The 20,018-nt window shown below is 39.0% G+C and overlaps 1 protein-coding gene across 15 annotated transcripts in view; it reads right to left on the bottom strand.

The window, feature by feature from the left end:
• The window catches only part of Kmt2c (lysine methyltransferase 2C), a 326,532-nt gene that overhangs the window by 168,589 nt on the left and 137,925 nt on the right, over window positions 1-20,018 (bottom strand). For all 15 annotated transcript variants that reach the window (XM_045160005.1, XM_045160010.1, XM_045160012.1 and 12 more), the window contains exons 5-6: window positions 16,426-16,574; window positions 14,240-14,349 (exon numbers count right to left, since the gene is read on the bottom strand). In XM_045160005.1, the coding sequence (XP_045015940.1) occupies window positions 14,240-14,349; window positions 16,426-16,574 (259 nt within the window). The remainder of the gene's footprint in view (window positions 1-14,239; window positions 14,350-16,425; window positions 16,575-20,018) is intronic.

Genomic DNA, 20,018 nt, shown 5'->3' with positions numbered 1-20,018 from the left:
AGGAACTGAGGTAAAACTGAACCAATCACAGAGAATTTACTCAATAAAATCATAGCAGAAAATTTCCCAAATTGAGAGGAAGAAGCAGACATCAAAGTACAAGTCAGAATTCAAAAACAGAGCAAAGAAGAGCATCTCGGATGCCTGAGCCACTCTGTGCACCTGTCTTTACGTGGGCTCTGGGGAATCAAACTGGGGTCATTTACCTTTGCAGGCAAGCATCTTAACCACTAAGCTATCTCTCCAGCCCTGTTTTACTTTTTATTTTATTCAACCTTTATTACCTTCTTGCCCAAAGATAGTTATGCTTTATATCAACTTGCTGTTTTTCTACTAGATTGTTTCTCTTTAGGTGGTCATTAGGCTGAAGAAAAGAACTCAAACACATGAACTTTTTGATTTTTATGTATTTATTGGAAATGGACACAGGGGGGGACAGATGGGTGTGCCAGGGCTACCTGCCACTGTAAATGAACACCAGATGCACCTGCCACTTGATGCATCTGGATTTACATGCGCACTGGGGAATTAAACCCAGGCCATCAGACTTTGCAAACAAAGTTTAAACACTGAGCCATGACTACATCCCCAAGGGAGCTTTTAAGTTGGGTTTCAAGTGTTTGTGTAGTCAGGGTTTTTTTTCCCCTTATTTCAACAGTGTAACCTAATTACCCACAAACTTTTTCTAAAACTGACCAGATAGTAAATAATTTAGGCTTTGTTGGATTAAAGACAAAGTAAGGATATTATGCAATGCTTATCTGACAAGCGGTCACAAATGTATTGATAATTATTATTTAAAGGACAGTAACTAATTTTTTTTTTTTTATGAGAGAGAGAAAAAAAACAGGCACTCAAGGGCCGCCAGTCATTGAAAACAAACTCCAGAAGTATGTGCACCTTGTGAATCTGGCTTTACATAGGAATTAGGGAAATCAATCCCAGGTCCTTAAGACTTTGCAGACAAGTACCTTAACCACTGAGCTATCTCTCTAGCCCCCAGGCTATGGGGGACATACATTCACATTCAAACCAACCCAGAATCTTCTCCTGTTCCTCTCTTCTTTTTAACCATCTTAGCAGATTCCACTTCAGTTTCTGCTCCTCTAATATTTTCTCAACTTCATAGAAAATATCTACCCTTGCTGCTCTTTAAAGGGTCATTTATAAAAACTAGCTCTTCAGTCTTGTCAACTACAATGACTCCTAGGAATAAACAACCGAGTGGTGCTGCTACTTACGACTGACTTATCAAAGGTCTCAAGAAACCACTAGAAATCATGTACTTTGTTTTAAAATGATGATGGGGGGAGGGAGAAGGAGAGGGAAGAAAAAATAATTTTTTAATGCCTACAAATACTACAATATGAAGTTTACTGTTCTGTTTTAACCTGACTGACATGTACTAGAAATAAAACAAACTAAATAAACAAAATGCGAAAGCAATCAACATCTGGCAAATTGTAACTTGTAGCTTGCCCAGCAGAATTCCAGGTGCATGAGACCTCGCAGCAGCAATGCCACACTCAGTACAACATAAATCTTTACCATTGGGCAAATAAGGTGTGCGGCTTTGTTTCAAAAATCTTTATTCTGGGCCAGAGAGATAGCTTAGCAGTTAAGGCACTTTCCTTCAAAGCCAAAAGACCTAGGTTCATAAACCAGATGCACAAGGTGGCACATGTATCAAGTTCGTTTACAGTGGCTAGAGGCCCTGGTGTGCCCATTCTCTTTCCCTCCCTCCCACACCTCTCTCTGCCTTTCTTTCTATCTGTCTCAAGTAAATAAATAAAAATATAATAAAGTCTTTATTTTTAGACACTAACATCACAATTTTTTAAGATTATCACACTATAACCTATTACTCAGCTTTTCATATTCTTCAACCATTTAAAATGTGTCTGATTCAGGTGTCCTCCATAAACTTGGGTGTTCTGGATGCTAGGTTCTTAGTTGATGGAGATTTGGGAATTAATGCCTCCTGGGGGCAGTGTATTGTTGGGGGCAGGCTTATGGGTATTATAGCCAGTTTCCCCTTGCCAGGGTTTGACACACTCCTGTTGCTGTTGTCCACCTGATGTTGGCCAGGAGGTGATGCCCATCCTCTGCTCATGCCATTGTTTCCCCTGCCATCATGGAGCTTCCCCTCGAGTTTGCAAGTCAAAATAAACCTTTCTGCCCACAAGCTGCTCTTGGTCGGGTATTTTCTGCCATCAATATGAACCTTAAAGCAACAACATATAAAGATCAACTAACTTGTGGACAACATAAACACATGTGGAGACAGGATTTGACCAAATAATCATAACTTGCTGACCCCTCCTGTAGGTCTCAGGAATCCAAAATAAAAGTCTTATGGTATATGTTGGATATTCTGAAATTTTCTTTTTGTGTTCTCTGGTGTTTGGATAGCCAGAACCCATTCTTAACATTCTAGCCTCTCAGCTGTTTTGTAAGTAATGAACAAATTTTCCAGGGAGCGGAGGAGAAATGTAAGGCCTAGGTTCCCAATCCTTCCCTCTGTGCTCTCATTCCTTCAATACCTTAAAACTCTGCAAATTTTCTTTTGCTTTAAATATTTTTCTGTAAAAGATTTTGCATACAGCTATTCTAATCATCCTCAGTGTGGAACCAGCCTAGTTTATGGGAGTGGAGACAAACTTACTGTTCAGCTATCAGCATGTGTGTAACACTGCACAGCAATGATCATAGAACAGTGCTCCTGCATTCATAAATATACAAATGCAAAATAGCCTAGCAATCTCACACACACACACACACACACACACACACACACACACACACTCTACTGTTGAAGTTTCACTCTTAGTAAGTAGAAAAAAAATAAAGATATTTCAATAAATGCATACTAACGTGACTCTATACTTGTTCCAATGAAATTGGAAGCCTATTTCACAAAATATATAAAATCAATTTTAAAATACATACAACATGTATACATAAGTATGTAATCATAGAAATGAATTTTTAAATATATTTCAAGTCACATTAGAAACAGTTAAATATTTAGTTTTGGAATAATTTTTTATGTTCATTTTTATTTATTTATTTTTTAATTTAAGAGTGACAGACAGAGAGAGAAAGAGGCAGAGAAAGAAAGAGAGCTGGGGGAGGAAGAAAGAATGGGCATGCCAGGGCCTCCAGCCACTGCAAACAAACTCCGGAAAAGTGTGCCCCCTTGTGCCTGTGGTTAACGTGGGTCCTGGGGAATCAAGCCTCGAACTGGGGCCCCTAGGCTTCATAGGCAAGTGCTTAACCACTAAGCCATCTCTTCAGCCCTGGAATAAATTTGGAAGTGTGTGTGTGTGTGTGTGTGTGTGTGTGTCTATCTATCTCAAAATTTTATCTCAAAAAGTTAAAAGCTCTTAAAGGTTATACAAACAAAGTTCATCTTGCCAGGTGTGGTGGCGGCACACCTTTAATCCCAGCACTGGAGAGGCAGAGGTAGGAGGATCACCATGACTTGGAAGCCACCCTGAGACTACATAGTGAATTCAGCCTGGGCTACAGTGAGGCCCTACCTCAAAAAACCAAAAAAAGAAAAAGAAACAGAACCAGAAACAAACAGAAAATGAAAAAGAAAAAGGAAGCTCATCTTGTATATTGTGAAAAGAATATGTTCCCCAGAGTAAACCCTCCATTTTTGTTTGTTTGTATGTATGTATGTATGTATGTATGTATGTATGTATGTACGTACTTAGTTATTTATTTATTTGAGAGAAAGAATAAGATTTGGCATGCTAGAGCCTCCAGCCACTGCAAATCAACTCCAGACATCCTGGGGAATCAAACCTGGGTCATTAAGACTTCACAAGCAAGTCTAAGCCAAAGCTCCAGCCCTCCATAGCACTACATTTTAAAGTAAAAGACAAGGGGCTTAGTGGTTGAGGAAGGCATTTGCCTACAAAGCCAAAGGACCCAGCCAGGTTTGATTCCCTAGGACCCACGTAAGCCAGACGCACAAAGTAGCATCATGTGTCTGAAGTTCATTTGCAGTGGCTAGAAGCCCTGGTACTGTCTTTCTCTATTTCTTTCTTTCTCAAATAAATAAAAATAAATTTTTTAAAAAAATAAAGTAAAAGACAAAATTATTTTTTTAACCTTTTTATTGAAGTAGGGTCTCACTCTAGTGGGAAAAAGAATCTTTCAAATGCGAATACAAAATAATGGCATTTCAGAAATGCAAATGCTTTGCTGGAGCAATGGCTCAGCATTTAAAGGCACTTGCTTGCAAAGTCTAGTGGCCTGGGCTCAATTCCCCAGTACCCTCATAAAGCAAGATGCACAAAGTAGCATATACATTGGAGTTTGTTTGCAGTGGCAAGAGGCCCTGGCATGCCCATTCATATTCATGTCTCTCTTCCTCTCTCCTCTCTTTTCTGTCTCAAATAAATAAATAATTTTTTTAAAGCATGTTAAAGCCAGGTGTGGTAGCACAGGCTTTTAATCCCAGCACTTGGGAGGCAGAGGTAGGAGGATCACTCTGAGTTCAAGGCCACCCTGACACTACATAGTGAATTCCAGGTCAACCAGAGCTAGAGTGAGACCCTACCTCGAAAAAAACAAAAACAAACAAACAAAAAAAAGCATGTAAGGGGAAGGGCAGATCCCGCAGCAGCGGCTTCGGGGGGAGCAGCGGCAGTGGTCACGGCAGCGGCAGCTTCAGCAGCGGTGGTGGCTCCGGTGGTGGCAGCTATGGGAGCAGCAGAGGCAGCAGCAGCGGCTCGGTTTGCCCCGTAGGAAAAGCAAGTGCCCAGCTCCAGAAATCAGAACAGCAGCCTGACGACCCAGGCAGCAACTTGACTGAGACCAAAATCACCCAAGGTAACTGGGATTGCACCAGGGAAGGTTCTCGCTTGGTCACAAGCTGACTTGGATCCCTCAACAGACCAGAAATCTAAACCTCTTTGTTGATAGAAGATCTGGTCATTATAATAACTACTCTTGCATACATACTCGGGGCTGTTTTTGATTGAATGTGTACAGTGTTTAGTTAAATTTTAGAATCTACCTGTATTTTATTCCACTCAGCCTGCTTGAATACTCCTATAGCAGGGAAACTCAACCCCTAAGAACATCTTTGTAGATACTCTGAGAGTCTTAAGAGCCACACCTAATACCTTAAGGTCCTACCCTGAAAATATATTACATCAAATCAATTGATACAGCTAAGAATACACAGCTAGCTAGAAAATCCAAGCATTAACTTAATCCAAGATGCAAAAATATATACATTATAACACAAGAAACACTAAAAAGCAAGATGATATAAATCCACCTAAAAGTATTAATGCATCAGAAATGTCCTCCAGAGAGAAAGAGTTAGAGGAAATGCCTGAGAAAGAGTTCAAAAGAATAATCATAAATATGTTCAAAGAGGTCAAAGAACACATGAAAACAATCAAGGAAGAAATCAAAGAGGAAATCAAAGGAATCAAAGAAGAGGCAGGACACCAATTTAATGAAATAAAGAAGGCAATACAAGACATAAATAGGGAAATAGAAATAATAAAGAAAAACCAGTCAGAATTACTAGCAATGAAGAACACAGTTAATGAAATAAAAAACTCTGTAGAAAATCTCACCAGTAGGATGGATGAGGGAGAAGACAGAATATCTAAGCTAGAAGACCAGGTGGCAGACCTAATGCAGTCCAACAAAGAGAAAGACAAACTTATAGAAAAGTATGAGTGGGAATTTCAAGATATTCGGGACACTATGAAAAGATCCAATATAAGAATTCAGGGCATAGTAGAAGGAGAAGAACTCCACTCCAGAGGCATAGTAGGCATCTTCAACAAAATCATAGAGGAAAATTTCCCCCAAATTGGGAAAGAGGTGCCAATACAGATACAGGAAGCCTTGAGAACCCCAGCCAGACAAAACCCAGAAAGAACCTCCCCTCGCCATATTATAATCAAACTTCCAAACACACAAACCAAAGAAAAATTATTGAAAGCAGTTAGAGAGAAAAATCAAGTTACCTACAAAAGCAAGCCCATCAGGATTACAGCAGATTATTCAACACAAACTTTTAAAGCCAGAAGGGCTTGGAGTGATATATTCCAAGTTCTGAAAGATAACAACTGTCAACCAAGGTTACTTTATCCTGCAAAGTTATCCATTCAAATAGATGGAGAAATAAAGACATTCCATGACAAAAGCAGGTTAAAGGAGTATTTGAAGACAAAACCAGCTCTACAGAAAATACTTGATAGAATCCTCCATGCTGAACAAAAGGAAAAGCATACATATAAGGAACCTAGAAAAAACAAGCTATACTCAAATACCAGTTAACAGAAGAGAGCACAGATAGAACCAGTAACACACACACACACACACACACACACACACACACACACAAATGGCAAACATAAATACGCACCTTTCAATAATATCTCTTAATATCAACGGCCTCAATGCCCCAACGAAAAGACATAGATTTGCAGACTGGGTTAAAAAGCAGGATCCTACAATTTGTTGTCTCCAAGAAACTCACCTTTCTACAAAGGATAGAGATTATCTTAGGGTGAAAGGTTGGAAGACAGTGTTTCAAGCAAATGGGCCTAGAAAACAAGCAGGGGTTGCTATCCTAATATCAGACAGGGTAGACTTTAGTCCGACGTTAGTCAAGAAAGATAAGGAAGGTCACTTTATATTGATTAAGGGTACACTCCAACAGGAGGACATTACAATCCTAAACATATATGCACCTAACATGGGGGCTCCCAAATTCGTCAAACAAACACTATTAGAACTAAGGTCACAGATAACACCAAACACAGTGGTGGTGGGTGACTTTAACACCCCACTCTCACCAATTGACAGGTCATCCAGGGAAAGAATAAACAGAGAGGCATCTGGACTAAATGAGGTCATAGAAGGAATGGACCTAACAGATATATACAGGACATTTCATCCAAAGGCTGCAGAATATACATTCTTCTCAGCAGCACATGGAACATTCTCTAAAATAGACCTTATATTAGGACACAGAGCAAATCTTAACAAATTCAGGAAAATTGAAATAATTCCTTGCAGTCTATCTGACCACAATGGAATTAAACTACAAATCAGTAGCAAGAAAGGCTATAGAGCATACACAAAATCATGGAAACTAAAAAATACACTACTAAATGATGAGTGGGTCAATGAAGAAATCAAAAAGGAAATCAAAAAATTTATAGAGTCAAATGATAATGAGAACACAACATACCAAAATCTCTGGGACACAATGAAGGCAGTTCTAAGAGGTAAATTTATAGCCTTAAGTGCCTATATTAAGAAATTAGAAAGGTCGCAAGTAAACGACCTAATGCTTCGCCTTAAAGCCTTGGAAAAAGAAGAACAAGGCAAACCAAAAAGTAGTAGACGGGAAGAAATAATAAAGATTAGGGCAGAAATTAATGAAATAGAAACAAAAAGAACAATCCAAAGAATTAATGAAACAAAGAGTTGGTTCTTTGAAAGGATAAACAAGATTGATAAACCTTAGCAAATCTGACCAAAAGAAAGAGAGAAGAGACACAAATTAATAAAATCAGAGATGAACAAGGCAACATCACAACAGATTCCAGAGAAATTCAAAAAATCATAGGGACATACTACAAAAGCATATACTCCACAAAGTATGAAAATCTGAAAGAAATGGATGATTTCCTTGATCTATATGACCTACCTAAATTAAATCAAAATGAGATTAATCACTTAAATAGACCTATAACAAACATGGAGATCCGAACAGTTATCAATAATCTCCCAACTAAAAAAAGCCCAGGCCCGGATGGATTCACTGCTGAATTTTACCAGACTTTTAAGGAAGAGCTAACACCATTGCTTCTTAAGCTTTTCCAGGTAATAGAAAAAGAAGGAATTCTACCAAACTCCTTCTATGAGGCCAGCATCACCCTGATACCAAAACCAGGCAAAGATAGAACAAAAAAAGAAAATTACAGACCAATCTCCCTCATGAACATAGATGCAAAAATTCTCAACAAAATATTGGCAAACAGAATACAAGAGTATATCAAAAAGATCATTCACCCTGACCAAGTAGGCTTTATCCCAGGGATGCAGGGATGGTTCAACATACGCAAATCTACAAATGTAATACATTACATAAATGGGTTGAAGGACAAAAATCACATGATCATCTCATTAGATGCAGAGAAAGCATTTGACAAAATCCAACATCCCTTCATGATAAAAGTCCTACAGAGACTGGGAATAGAAGGAACATATCTCAATATAATAAAGGCTATTTATGACAAGCCTACAGCCAACATATTACTAAATGGGGAAAAACTGGAAGCTTTTCCACTAAAATCAGGAACAAGACAAGGGTGTCCACTGTCCCCACTTCTATTTAATATAGTTTTGGAAGTCTTAGCCATAGCAATAAGGCAAGAGACATACATAAAAGGGATACAAATTGGAAAGGAAGAAATCAAGTTACCATTATTTGCAGATGACATGATTCTATACATAAAGGACCCTAGAGACTCTACTAGCAAGCTGTTAGAGCTGATCAAAACCTACAGCAATGTAGCAGAATACAAAATAAATACACAGAAATCAGTAGCCTTCAAATATGCTAACAACAAACACACAGAGGATGAAATCAGAGAATCATTCCCATTCACAATTGCATCAAAAAAAATAAAATACCTTGGAATAAACCTAACCAAGGAAGTAAAGAATCTATACAATGAGAACTTTAAAACACTGAAGCGAGAAATTGCAGAAGACACTAGAAAGTGGAAAAACATCCCTTGTTCCTGGATTGGAAGAATCAATATCGTGAAAATGGCAATCTTACCTAAAGCAATCTACACATTTAATGCAATCCCTATCAAAATTCCAAAGGCTTTCTTCATGGAAATAGAAACAACAATCCAAAAATTCATTTGGAATCACAAAAAACCTCGAATATCTAAAATAATACTGAGCAACAAAAAAGAGGCTGGTGGTATCACCATACCTGATTTTAACCTACACTACAGAGCCATAATAACAAAAACAGCATGGTACTGGCACATAAACAGACATGTAGATCAGTGGAACAGAATAGAGGACCCAGATGTAAGCCCAAGTAGCTATAGCCACCTGATATTCGATAAAAATGCCAAAAATACTCATTGGAGAAGAGACGGCCTCTTCAGCAAATGGTGTTTTGAAAACTGGATAAATATCTGCAGAAGGATGAAAATAGATTCTTCTCTCTCGCCATGTACAAGAATTAAGTCCAAATGGATTAAAGACCTTAACATCAGACCGGAAACTTTGAAACTGCTAGAGGAAAAAGTAGGGGAAACCCTTCAACATATTGGTCTTGGCAAAGACTTTCTGAATACAACCCCAATTGCTCAGGCAATAAAACCACAGATTAACCACTGGGACCTAATGAAATTACAAAGATTTTGCACCGCAAAGGACACAGTGAAAAAAGCAAAGAGGCAACCTACAGAATGGGAAAAAATCTTCGCCAGCTATATATCTGATAGAGGATTAATATCTAGGATATACAAAGAACTCAAAAAGTTAAATAATAAGGAATCAAACAAGCCAATCAAAAAATGGACTATGGAGCTAAATAGAGAGTTCTCAAAGGAAGATATACGAATGGCATATAAGCATCTAAAAAAATGTTCTACGTCACTAGTCATCAGGGAAATGCCGATTAAAACTACATTGAGATTCCATCTCACTCCTGTCAGATTGGCCACCATCATGAAAACAAATGATCATAAATGTTGGCGGGGATGTGGAAAAAAAGGAACCCTTCTTCACTGCTGGTGGGAATGCAATCTGGTCCAGCCATTGTGGAAAACAGTGTGGAGGTTCCTAAAACAGCTAGAGATTGATGTACCATATGACCCAGCTATAGCGCTCCTAGGCATATATCCAAAGGACTCATCTCATTTCCTTAGAAGTACATGCTCAACCATGTTTATTGCTGCTCAATTTATAATAGCTGGGAAATGGAACCAGCCTAGATGTCCCTCAACAGATGAGTGGATAATGAAGATGTGGTACATTTATACAATGGAGTTCTACTCAGCGGTAAAGAAAAATGAAGTTATGAAATTTGCAGAAAAATGGATGGACCTGGAAAGGATTATACTAAGTGAGGTAAGCCAGGCCCAGAAAGGCAAGCGCCACATGTTCTCTCTCATATGTGGATCCTAGCTACAGATGACTGGGCTTCTGCGTGAGAATGAAAATACTTAGTAGCAGAGGCCAATAAGTTGAAAAGGAGACATAAAGGGTGGAGAAAGGAAGGGAGGAGGATACTTAATAGGTTGATATTGTATATATGTAATTACAATGATTGTAATGGGGAGGTAATATGATGGAGAATGGAATTTCAAACGGGAAAGTGTGGGGGTGGGGAGGGAGGGAATTACCATGGGATATATTTTATAATCATGAAAAATGTTAATAAAAATTAAAAAAATAAAAAAAAAAACAAACAAAAAAAGCATGTAAGGGGAAGTAAAAGGATGAAATGCATGGCATATTAGTATCACATAAAGCATATTTCAAATTATAAAGTTTCTCTGCTATTTGCAGACCTAAGTATCTTTGAGATTATATATCTATACTGTGTTCAAAGTTACAAAGCTGTTTTGTATAATCACTGGCTGTAGAGCATACCTGTAACTGTGCATAACCCAGCACAATAGACCACACAGCACTTAATGTAGTCTTTCAGACATGTTGAAATTGAGTCATTTTCAATTATAGTGCCAGGCAAGAAAAGGTGCAGTTAGTGGGCTTGGGGCCATTCCTTTCCTTTTCCTGGCTGGTCAGCTAACTCTGCAAGCTTGAAGAGGTTCCCGAAGTGATGAGCACAGTTCACCATGCCCAGACCAAGGAAACTACTTGGCTCATCCTGAGTCTGAAAATCTCACCCATGCTACTTCAGGAGTCACCAGCCCTCAATAAAAACTTTCACCTTCCTGGGATATCACATGCATGTTGCTTTATTTTGACTACTAGAGTAATAAAGTACTGTGTATAACCCCTTATACAGGAAGAATAAAGATGCCAACACATGGATTCTTCCAGACCCATTAGAACCTTTAATCTTTTTAAAAAATAGTTTATTATTTATTTGAGAAAGAGGCAGATAGGAGAAAGAGAAAGGGTGTGTCAGGGTCTCCAGCCACTGGCAACGAACTCCAAAAATATGCACCACCTTGTACATCTGGCTTATGCGGGTCCTGGGGAATGGAACCTGGGTCCTTTGGCATTGCAGGCAAGCGCCGTAACTGCTAAGCCATCTAGCTCTCCAGCTCAAAACCTTTGATATTTATATCCATGACACATTACAGTAATAAATGTTAACCATTCAAACACATGAGCCCAATTCTGCCTTTTACTGGAAAATGTTATGTACATGTTTACTGAAGAAGTAACTCTTATACTACAAATCTTTGTTACACATAGGTAGAAAATGATAAATGTTGTGGTTTGAACTGGGTGTCCACCATAATAAACTCATGAGTTTTGCATGCTTGGTCCCCAGCCGATAGTAATTTGAGAAATACAGCCTTGCCAAGTAGGATGTGTGTTGCTAGGAGTGAATCTTGGAGTTTACTTGCCCTTACCTTACCAATGTTCGATCAGCTCACTTTCCTGCTCTGCTGTCCACCTGATGTTGGCAAGGTTATGTCCAGCCTCTGCTCTCCCATCTTTTTCTTGCCACCATGGAGCTTCCCCTCAAGACATACCTCCCATTAGCTGCTTTTAATTGAATACTTTATCCCAGTAACAAAAGGTAACCCCAATAATAAATGAAAACAATTGTCTGAGCCGTCATATTACATACAGCCATCTGGGATATCAAAAAGGAAGATGGCTAGGCATGGTGGTACATGCCTTTAATCCCAGCACTTGGGAGGCCCAGGTAGGAAGATTGCTATGAGTCTGGATATAGGCTGAGACTACATAGTGAATTCAAGGTCAGCCTAGGCTACAATGAGATTCTACCTCAGAAAAAAAGAATATGTATTTCTACTTTCTTTTGTGCCTCTTTCTCACACAAAGAGCAGCATACCATAAGTGTTATTTCTCACTTATTGTTCACTTAGTAATATAAGATGGAACCAAAGCACGTCACTTCAGAAAGATTCCTCAATGCGTTCTGACAGCTACACCATACTACATCTCATGGTTTATTCAACCATATCAATAACATATGTATGTGGGTAACTTAGTTTATTTCGAATATACTGAAAACTAGATTCTCAAATAAATAACTAACTGTTAGTAGTACACATCTGTATATAGTTTGAGGCATGTCCATGAGAAACTTACCTTGCAAGAACAAACATTTCTTCCAGAACACAGAAATCAATGTGAATTACTTCCACCAAAGTATGGCAGTGCCTGTTTTGCTTTTTCAACAAAGGTGTTGTTGTATGTTTGAAATTTTGTCAGTGAGACCCATCTTCCTCACTTTTTATTTTATTTTTTTACTTTTTTTGTCATTTTTCTTAGTTTTGTGCTGTGTGGGAGTGCAAGCATGCATGTGTGTGCTGCCCTGCTCATGAGCAGATCAGAATATATTCAGATATTGGTCCTCGTCTCCCACCTTCTTTTGAGAGACGGTCTCTCTCTCCCTTTGCTGTGTGCTGTGTGTTCACCAGGCTAGCTGGTTCGTGAGTTTCCAGGAAATCCTCCTGTCCCCCCAACACTTGTCATCACTGTGCTGGAACTACAGAAGCTTGTGGCCAGGTTTGAATCACCAGTACCCATATACAGCCAGTTGCACAAAGTGGCACATGCATCTTCTGGAGTTCATGCACAGTAGCAGAAGGTCCTTGTGGCCAACTTCCTTTCTCTCTCTCCCTCCCCCACTCTATCTCTCTATAGCTCTGCTCACAAATAAATAAATAAATATTTTAAAAAGAAAAAATGACATGATATGTGCATAATACTTTGGGATAATGCCAAAAATAATAACTGAACTGCCAATCAAATCAAAAAGAAATATTGCCATCGATGTTTTAGTCCATGTTATGGATAAAAATTGTCTCTTATTTTATTTTTTAAACATTTTTTATTTTGAAAGAGAAAGAGAATATGGATGCGCTAGAACCTTCAGCCTCTGCAAATGAACTCCAGACACATGTGCCACCTTGTGCATCTGGTTTACATGGGTGCTGGGTAATCAACCCTGGGTCCTTTGGCTTTGTAGTTAAGAGCTATAACTACCAAGCCATCTCTCCAGCCCTAAATCATTTCTTTTTTTTTTAATACCTTTTTTGGGAGGGGAGGTCTTTTCTTATTTTATTTTATTTATTTATTTATGTGAGGTAAGGTCTTGCTCTAGTCTAGGCTGACCTGGAATTAGCCTCAGGCTGGCTTCAAACTCACTATGATCCTCCTATCCCTGCCTCCTGAGTGCTGGGATTAAAGGTGTGTGCCACCACACCCAGCTCTTCTCTTAATTTAAATCTTTATCAGATAGTTTTCGTTTGGGCTGGAGAGATGTCTTAGCAGTTAAGCGCTTGCCTGTGAAGCCTAAGGACCCCGGTTCAAGGCTCTATTCCCCAGGACCCACATTAGCCAGATGCACAAGGGGACGCACGCGTCTGGAGTTCGTTTGCAATGGCTGGAGGCCCTGGTGCGGCCATTCTCTCACTCACTCTATCTGTCTTTCTTTCTTTCTTTCTCTCTATCGCTCTCAAATAAATAAATAAAAATAAGCAAAAAAATTTAAATAGTTTTCATTTAAAAAATAACCACATGAATGTATAAATGTAGTTACTAAACCCTATTTTAAAAAAATGATAGTTTCTGCGCTGGAGAGAGAACTTAGCAGTTAAAGTACATGCCTACAAAGCCAAAGAACCCAGGTTCAGGACCCACGTAAGACAGATGCACAAGTTGTCACATGTGTCTGAAGTTCATTTGCACTGGCTACAGGCCAGTCTCCCTCTCAATCTGCTCACTCTCTCAAATAATAAATAAAAAATATTTTTGTAAATGATAGTTTCTGATTTAAATACATTTTTATGAATAACAATATACTACTTATTATATTCTACTAGTCTGAATTAATCAACCCTGATATAAAATACCAACTTCCCATATTGAGGGTTTTAATATTATAGGTACGCATTTCTCTTATAATTCTTCCAAGTGAATTGTGTTGGGTAAAATACATATTAGAAAACTACAGGTTCAATATTTGCTCCTTCTTACTCACTTCTGTGCTCCCTGAGACAACAGCTTTGTCCACACTCACTAACAACGGTTCTTCCATCTGGCAGATTCCCAGGGACCACTCCACACAACGGTGATGAGCCCAACAAGTGCCTAAAATGGAAAAGGAACAAGAAAACAGAAAATATTAATGTAAGCTGGGTGTGGTGGCACATACCTACAATCCCAGCCCTTGGGAGGCTGAGGCAGGAGGAAGACCATAGTCAAGGTCAGTCTGAGTTCCAGGCTATAAAGTTTCTTAAAAAAGGGGAGGGGGTAAGGGCTGGAGGGATGACTTAGCGGTTAAGGCATTTGCCTGCAAAGCCAAAGGACTCTGGTTGGATTCCCCAGGACCCATGTAAGCCAGATGCACAAGGTGGCACATGCATCTGGAATTTGTTTGCAGTGGCTAGAGGTCCTGGCATGCCCATTCTCATTTTTTCTTTCTCCCTCTCTCCCTCCCTCTTTTTCTCTGTCAAATAAAAATAAAAATAAATAAAAAAAGGCTGAAGAGATGGCTTAGTGGTTAAGTCATTTGCCTACAAAGCCAAAGGACACCAGTTCAATTCCCCAGGACCCACACAAGCCAGATGCCTGGGGAGGGGGGTCATGCATCTGGAGTTTGCTTTCAGTGGCTAGAGGCCTTGGCATGCCCATTCTCTCTCTTTCTCTCTACCTCATACTCTCTCTCTAATAAATAAAATATTTTTTTAAAAAAGAACCTTCCACCCCCCCCAAAAAAAAACACAAATAAATGAAGACAAGTCTTCAAAATTAACTGTAGTATGTAAATCTACAATGCACCCTACATTTGTGGTGCCATTAAGTAGCCCTTCTCAAAGTGATGCAGACTGTGATCGGATGGTACCAGCACTAACCAGGAAACTTCTTACAGCACCTGGCATCATTAATACCAATCAGAAATGCAGACTCTTAGGTCACAAACGAGACACAATGAATCAAAAGTGGAGTGTTGCCCAGTAATAGTAAGCCTTCCAGGAGATAAACACACAAAAATTTGGGAATTACTGCATTAATAAATATTTCTTAATCAAGCTAAATTACTTCTGGTCATTTCTTTTAAATACTATGTCTTATTTGGTATCTTTACACAAAATGAAATTGACATCATTCAATATTTGGTTGATGACATACTGTGATAATTTGAATAGATGGCCCCTAATATACTCAGTTCTTTATTGTTTGTAGTTTGCATGTGATGGCTACCTGGCTGGAGGCAATGTCACTGGGTGGATCTTAAGTTGTGGTGGTGGGTTTCAGATTTCAATCTAAAGATATGCCAAGTGTGCCTAGCTGGAGTTCCTGAAGTGTGCTGTGGCTTTTGGCTTTTAGGCTTGTGCTTCTCTCTGTCTGCTTGGACCTGTAAAGGCACGCCAGCTTCTTCTGCCATTATGGAACTTCCCCTGGATCTGTAAGCTTCAATAAATCCCTTCCTCCGTAACTGTGCCTGGTCTGGAAGTTCATCTCAGTGAACCTGAATCTGTCTGCTACACATACTAACAGTACCTAGATTTCCAGTCTTGCCATTTCAAGCAAGAGCAACCATCCAGCATAGTCCCTATCATATAGCATTTGACCTACTATCAGCCCACAGGCAAGCTGACTACATAGCATGAGAGTGACTTAACCTTCCAATGGTACCATATCCTGTGAGTCACTGGAATAAGGGATCCAACACCTTCTGTGCTTTACACCCACCCAGGAAATACAAGGTTGCACATATACCTTTAAATCTGTATATAACCATCCATTGCTATTTATAGAGTAAACAGGAAATGTCTATAAAAGCATCCACTCCAGTGCTGGTACTGTGAAAATTTTAATAAATCAGGCACTAAACATAGTTAGACATTTTTCCTAGCCAGGTATATTTATTAATGGCATTTTAACAATATATATGATCATAATAATTTCTACATGGAAAATATTTACTATTAGAAAGTTTATGCTGGGCATGGTAGCACACACGTTTAATCCCAGCACTCAGGAGGCACAAGTAGGATGGCCGTGAGTTCAAGGCCACCCTGAGACTACACAGTGAATTCCAGGTCAGCCTGGGCCAGAGACTCTACCTTGCAAAACTAAAAAAACAAACAAAAAAAAGTTTATACTGCCTGACATGTTAGTGACTCCAAAACCAAGAGACAATTAGTGAAGAGCAATGCTTACCTGTAGGATCAAATAAAGCTCGAACATCAATGGCATCTGGAAGGCCAACCAGGCTGAGTTCATCCCATAATTTACCAGCTTGGTCCTCCGCAGCAGTCTGAGTGCTTACACTGACACAGGACACCACACTCTGCTGAGGTGATCGGTCTCTGAAAATAACATTAAACAAGATAAATAGCTGTCAAAATGTGAGTAGAAAATTCATTTTAATTCATAACAATTGAAATATAATAAATGCCTAATGTATTTTTATATATTAAGTAGAAAATGCCATAAAACTTAAAATTCACCTGTCATTTGCAATATCACATTGAAGTGGGTAACACATAATTTCATATAATTAACAACTATAAAATATTCTCTAAACCATAAAGAAATATTAAAATTATAGTTGTAAATCATTTTTATGCTCTCTAATTTTATTATATTATTTTAAATATTTGTATTTATTTGCAGGGAGAAGGGGGAAGGGGATCACATCAGGACCTCCTGCCACTGCAAAAGAATTCCAATTGCATATGCCACTTTGTATATCTGGCTTTACATGGGCACTGGGGATTGAACATGGACCTTTAAGCTTTGCAAGCAAGTGCCTTAACAGCTGAGCCATCTCTTCAGCCCTAATTTGTATTTTAGATCTAACTCTACCCAGGAACCATGATTTTTATTTCAATATATAAGTGAATATGTCCTTTGGCTTCACTTAAATGCTTACAAAACACAACTTGGATTATTCCATTTTAATGTGTTTCATCTTAACAGAGAACTGACACAGCAAAGGTAGCAGTTAATTCTATGCATAGATGATTATTTCCAGAGAAACTGAAACACTACAGAGTGTGAAAAGAGAGGGAGGGGAAGGGGAACAGCCGAGCTGTGGCATTCTTCTGGTCTCCCTGACAAGTGACAGATGCTACAAGGAGTCTTGACTAAGACTGCCTTACAGATCAGAAGTGAAAGTGAAAGCAGTGGCTGGAGAGATGGCTTAGCAGTTAAGGTGCTTGCTGTGAAGCCTATGGACCCAGGTTCAATTCCCCAGTACCCATATAAGCCAGATGTACATGGTGGCACATGTGTCTGGAGTTTGTTTGCAGTGGCTGGAGGACCTGGTGTCCCTATTCTCATTCTCTTATTCTCTCCCTCTCCCCCACCCTCTCTCTCATATAAATAAATAAATAAATAAATAAATAAATAAATAAATAAATAAATATTTTTTAGGTGAAAGCAAACACCAGAGGCACAGGGAAGAGGAGAGGTGGCATCATAGCTTAAACTAAAACAGAGCTGGGCATGGTGGTGCACACCTTTAATCCCAGCACTTGGGGGAAGCAGAAGTAGGACGATCACTGTGAGTTCGAGGCCACCCTGAGAATTCCAGGTCAGCCTGGGCTACAGTAAGACCCTACCTTGGAAAAAAAAAAAAAAACACCTAAAGCAGAAGAATGTTGAATAAAATAAATGTCATATGTATGATTTGGGGCTTATATACCCTAACATATAAGATAAAACTTTAGGTCATTCAGTAAACAAAGAGAACTATTGGGTTCAACATTCACTATGAGAAGTCTGCTAACTAGCATTAAGACCTTCTCCAATACTAGAGTATCGCATCTGGTGATAATTTTGAGTTCAATCACCACTGAACATATGTAATTCACCATACTTCCTTATGCTGGGCAATTGTCATGATTCCTACTAAGAGAACAGAAATACAATGACCAGGATACTAATTTTTTATATCTAGAATCACTGAAAGAAATAAGATATCTCAATGAGTGCATTCAGATATCATACCACATTAAAAATGAGCAGTGGGCCAAGCGTGGTGGTGTACGCCTTTAATCCCAGCACTCAGGAGGCAGAGGTAGGAGGATCACTGTGTGTTCGAGGCCACCCTGAGACTCCATAGTGAATTCCAGGTCAGCCTGGGCTAGAGTGAGACCCTACCTCAAAAAACCAAAAAGGAAAAAAAAAAGAGCAGTAATTTTTAAGTTTAATACTGGAAATGCACAGAAAGGTTCAACATGCTAACCTTAAATTTTCATTTTCAGAAATATCTACAAGAAAATAAGAATACCTTCCCGTGAATATAAATCCATTCCTACATTACCTTCTTCATTACTAGAATTGCCATTTTATTGGAATAAGAACTAGCCTTTCATCCATAAATACTGATACTAAATGTTTTAGCATATTCTGATAAGGGGTTGCAAAAAACAATGGAATGACTAACTACTGTATTACTAATCTGTTCCTAACCAAAAATAAATCAAACTCAACCTTCAGGTTTTGTCTGTTTACATTGTATCAGATGCTGATGTAAGAATATCAAAAGATGGGCTGGAGGGATGGCTTAAAGGTTAAGGCACTTGTTTGTGAAGCCTAAGTACCCATGTTCAACTCTCCAGGTTCCACGTAGGTCAGGTACACAAGGTCATACATGTGTACAAGATGGCACATGTGTCTACAGTTTAATTGCAATGCCTGGAGACCCTGGCACACCAATTCTCTCCTCCTCCTCCTCCCCCCACCCCATTTTTTTTAAAAAAAGGCCGATCTATTGGACTTGCCTCAAAAAAAAAAATTTTTTTTTAAACAGCCATATGTGTTGGCAAATAACTTTAATAGCTGTACTTGGGAGGCAGATGTAGGAGGATCACCCTGAGTTCAAAGCCACCCTGAGACTACATACTGAATTACAGGTCAGCCTGGGCTGGAGCAAGACCCTACCTCGAAAAAACAAAAAGAGCTGGGCATGGTGGCGCACACCTTTAAGCTCAGCACTCAGGAAACAGAGATAGGAGGATCACTGTGAGTTCAAGGCCACCCTGAGACTACATAGTGAATTCCAGGTCAGCCGAGACTAGAGTGAGACCCTACCACGGAAAAACAAAAAAAAAAAAAGAGGGCTGAAAGATGGCTTAAGCAGTTAAAGCACTTGCCTGCAAAGCCTAAGGACCCACATAAGCCAGATGCACATGGTAGCATATACATCTGGAGTTCATCTGCAGTGGCTACAGATCCTGGGGCACCATTCTCTCCTTCCCTCCCCTACCAATAAATAAATTAAAATTTTAACAACAACAACAACAAAGGATATCAAGAGAAGTCAACTGAAATACCCACAAAATCTCAAATTATAAAATAACTAAAAGAAGAAAAAGATCCTTGACCATACATTTTTACATGTAGTATAATCAAGAAAGGGAAACCACTGTAAAAACTTTCATCTGGGGCTGAAGAGATGGCTCAGCAGTTAAAGGCACTTGCTTGCAAAGCCTGACAGCCTGGGTTCAATTCCCAGTACCCAAATAAAGTCAGATGTTCAAAGTGGCACAAGTGTCTGGCGTTTGGTTTCAGTAGCAGGAGGTGCTGGTATATTCATACTCTCTTTTTCTTTGTGTGTGTGTGTGTGTGTGTGTGTGTGTGTGTGTGTGTGTGTCTCAACTAAATATTTTTTTAACTTCCTTTGTTAATTTTTTCAATTGCTGTTTCTACTTCATTAGTAGCATATATTTTTGTAAATACTTAAAATCATTACTAAGGCAAATTAAATATCTCCCTTTCAAGACTGCCAGCTTCATTACTTCATT

The sequence above is a fragment of the Jaculus jaculus genome, chromosome 10, assembly GCF_020740685.1.
Source record: "Jaculus jaculus isolate mJacJac1 chromosome 10, mJacJac1.mat.Y.cur, whole genome shotgun sequence".
NCBI classification, from domain to species: domain Eukaryota; kingdom Metazoa; phylum Chordata; class Mammalia; order Rodentia; family Dipodidae; genus Jaculus; species Jaculus jaculus.
Note: the sequence above shows the minus strand (reverse complement) of the source record. Positions and strands in the feature narration are given on the sequence as shown.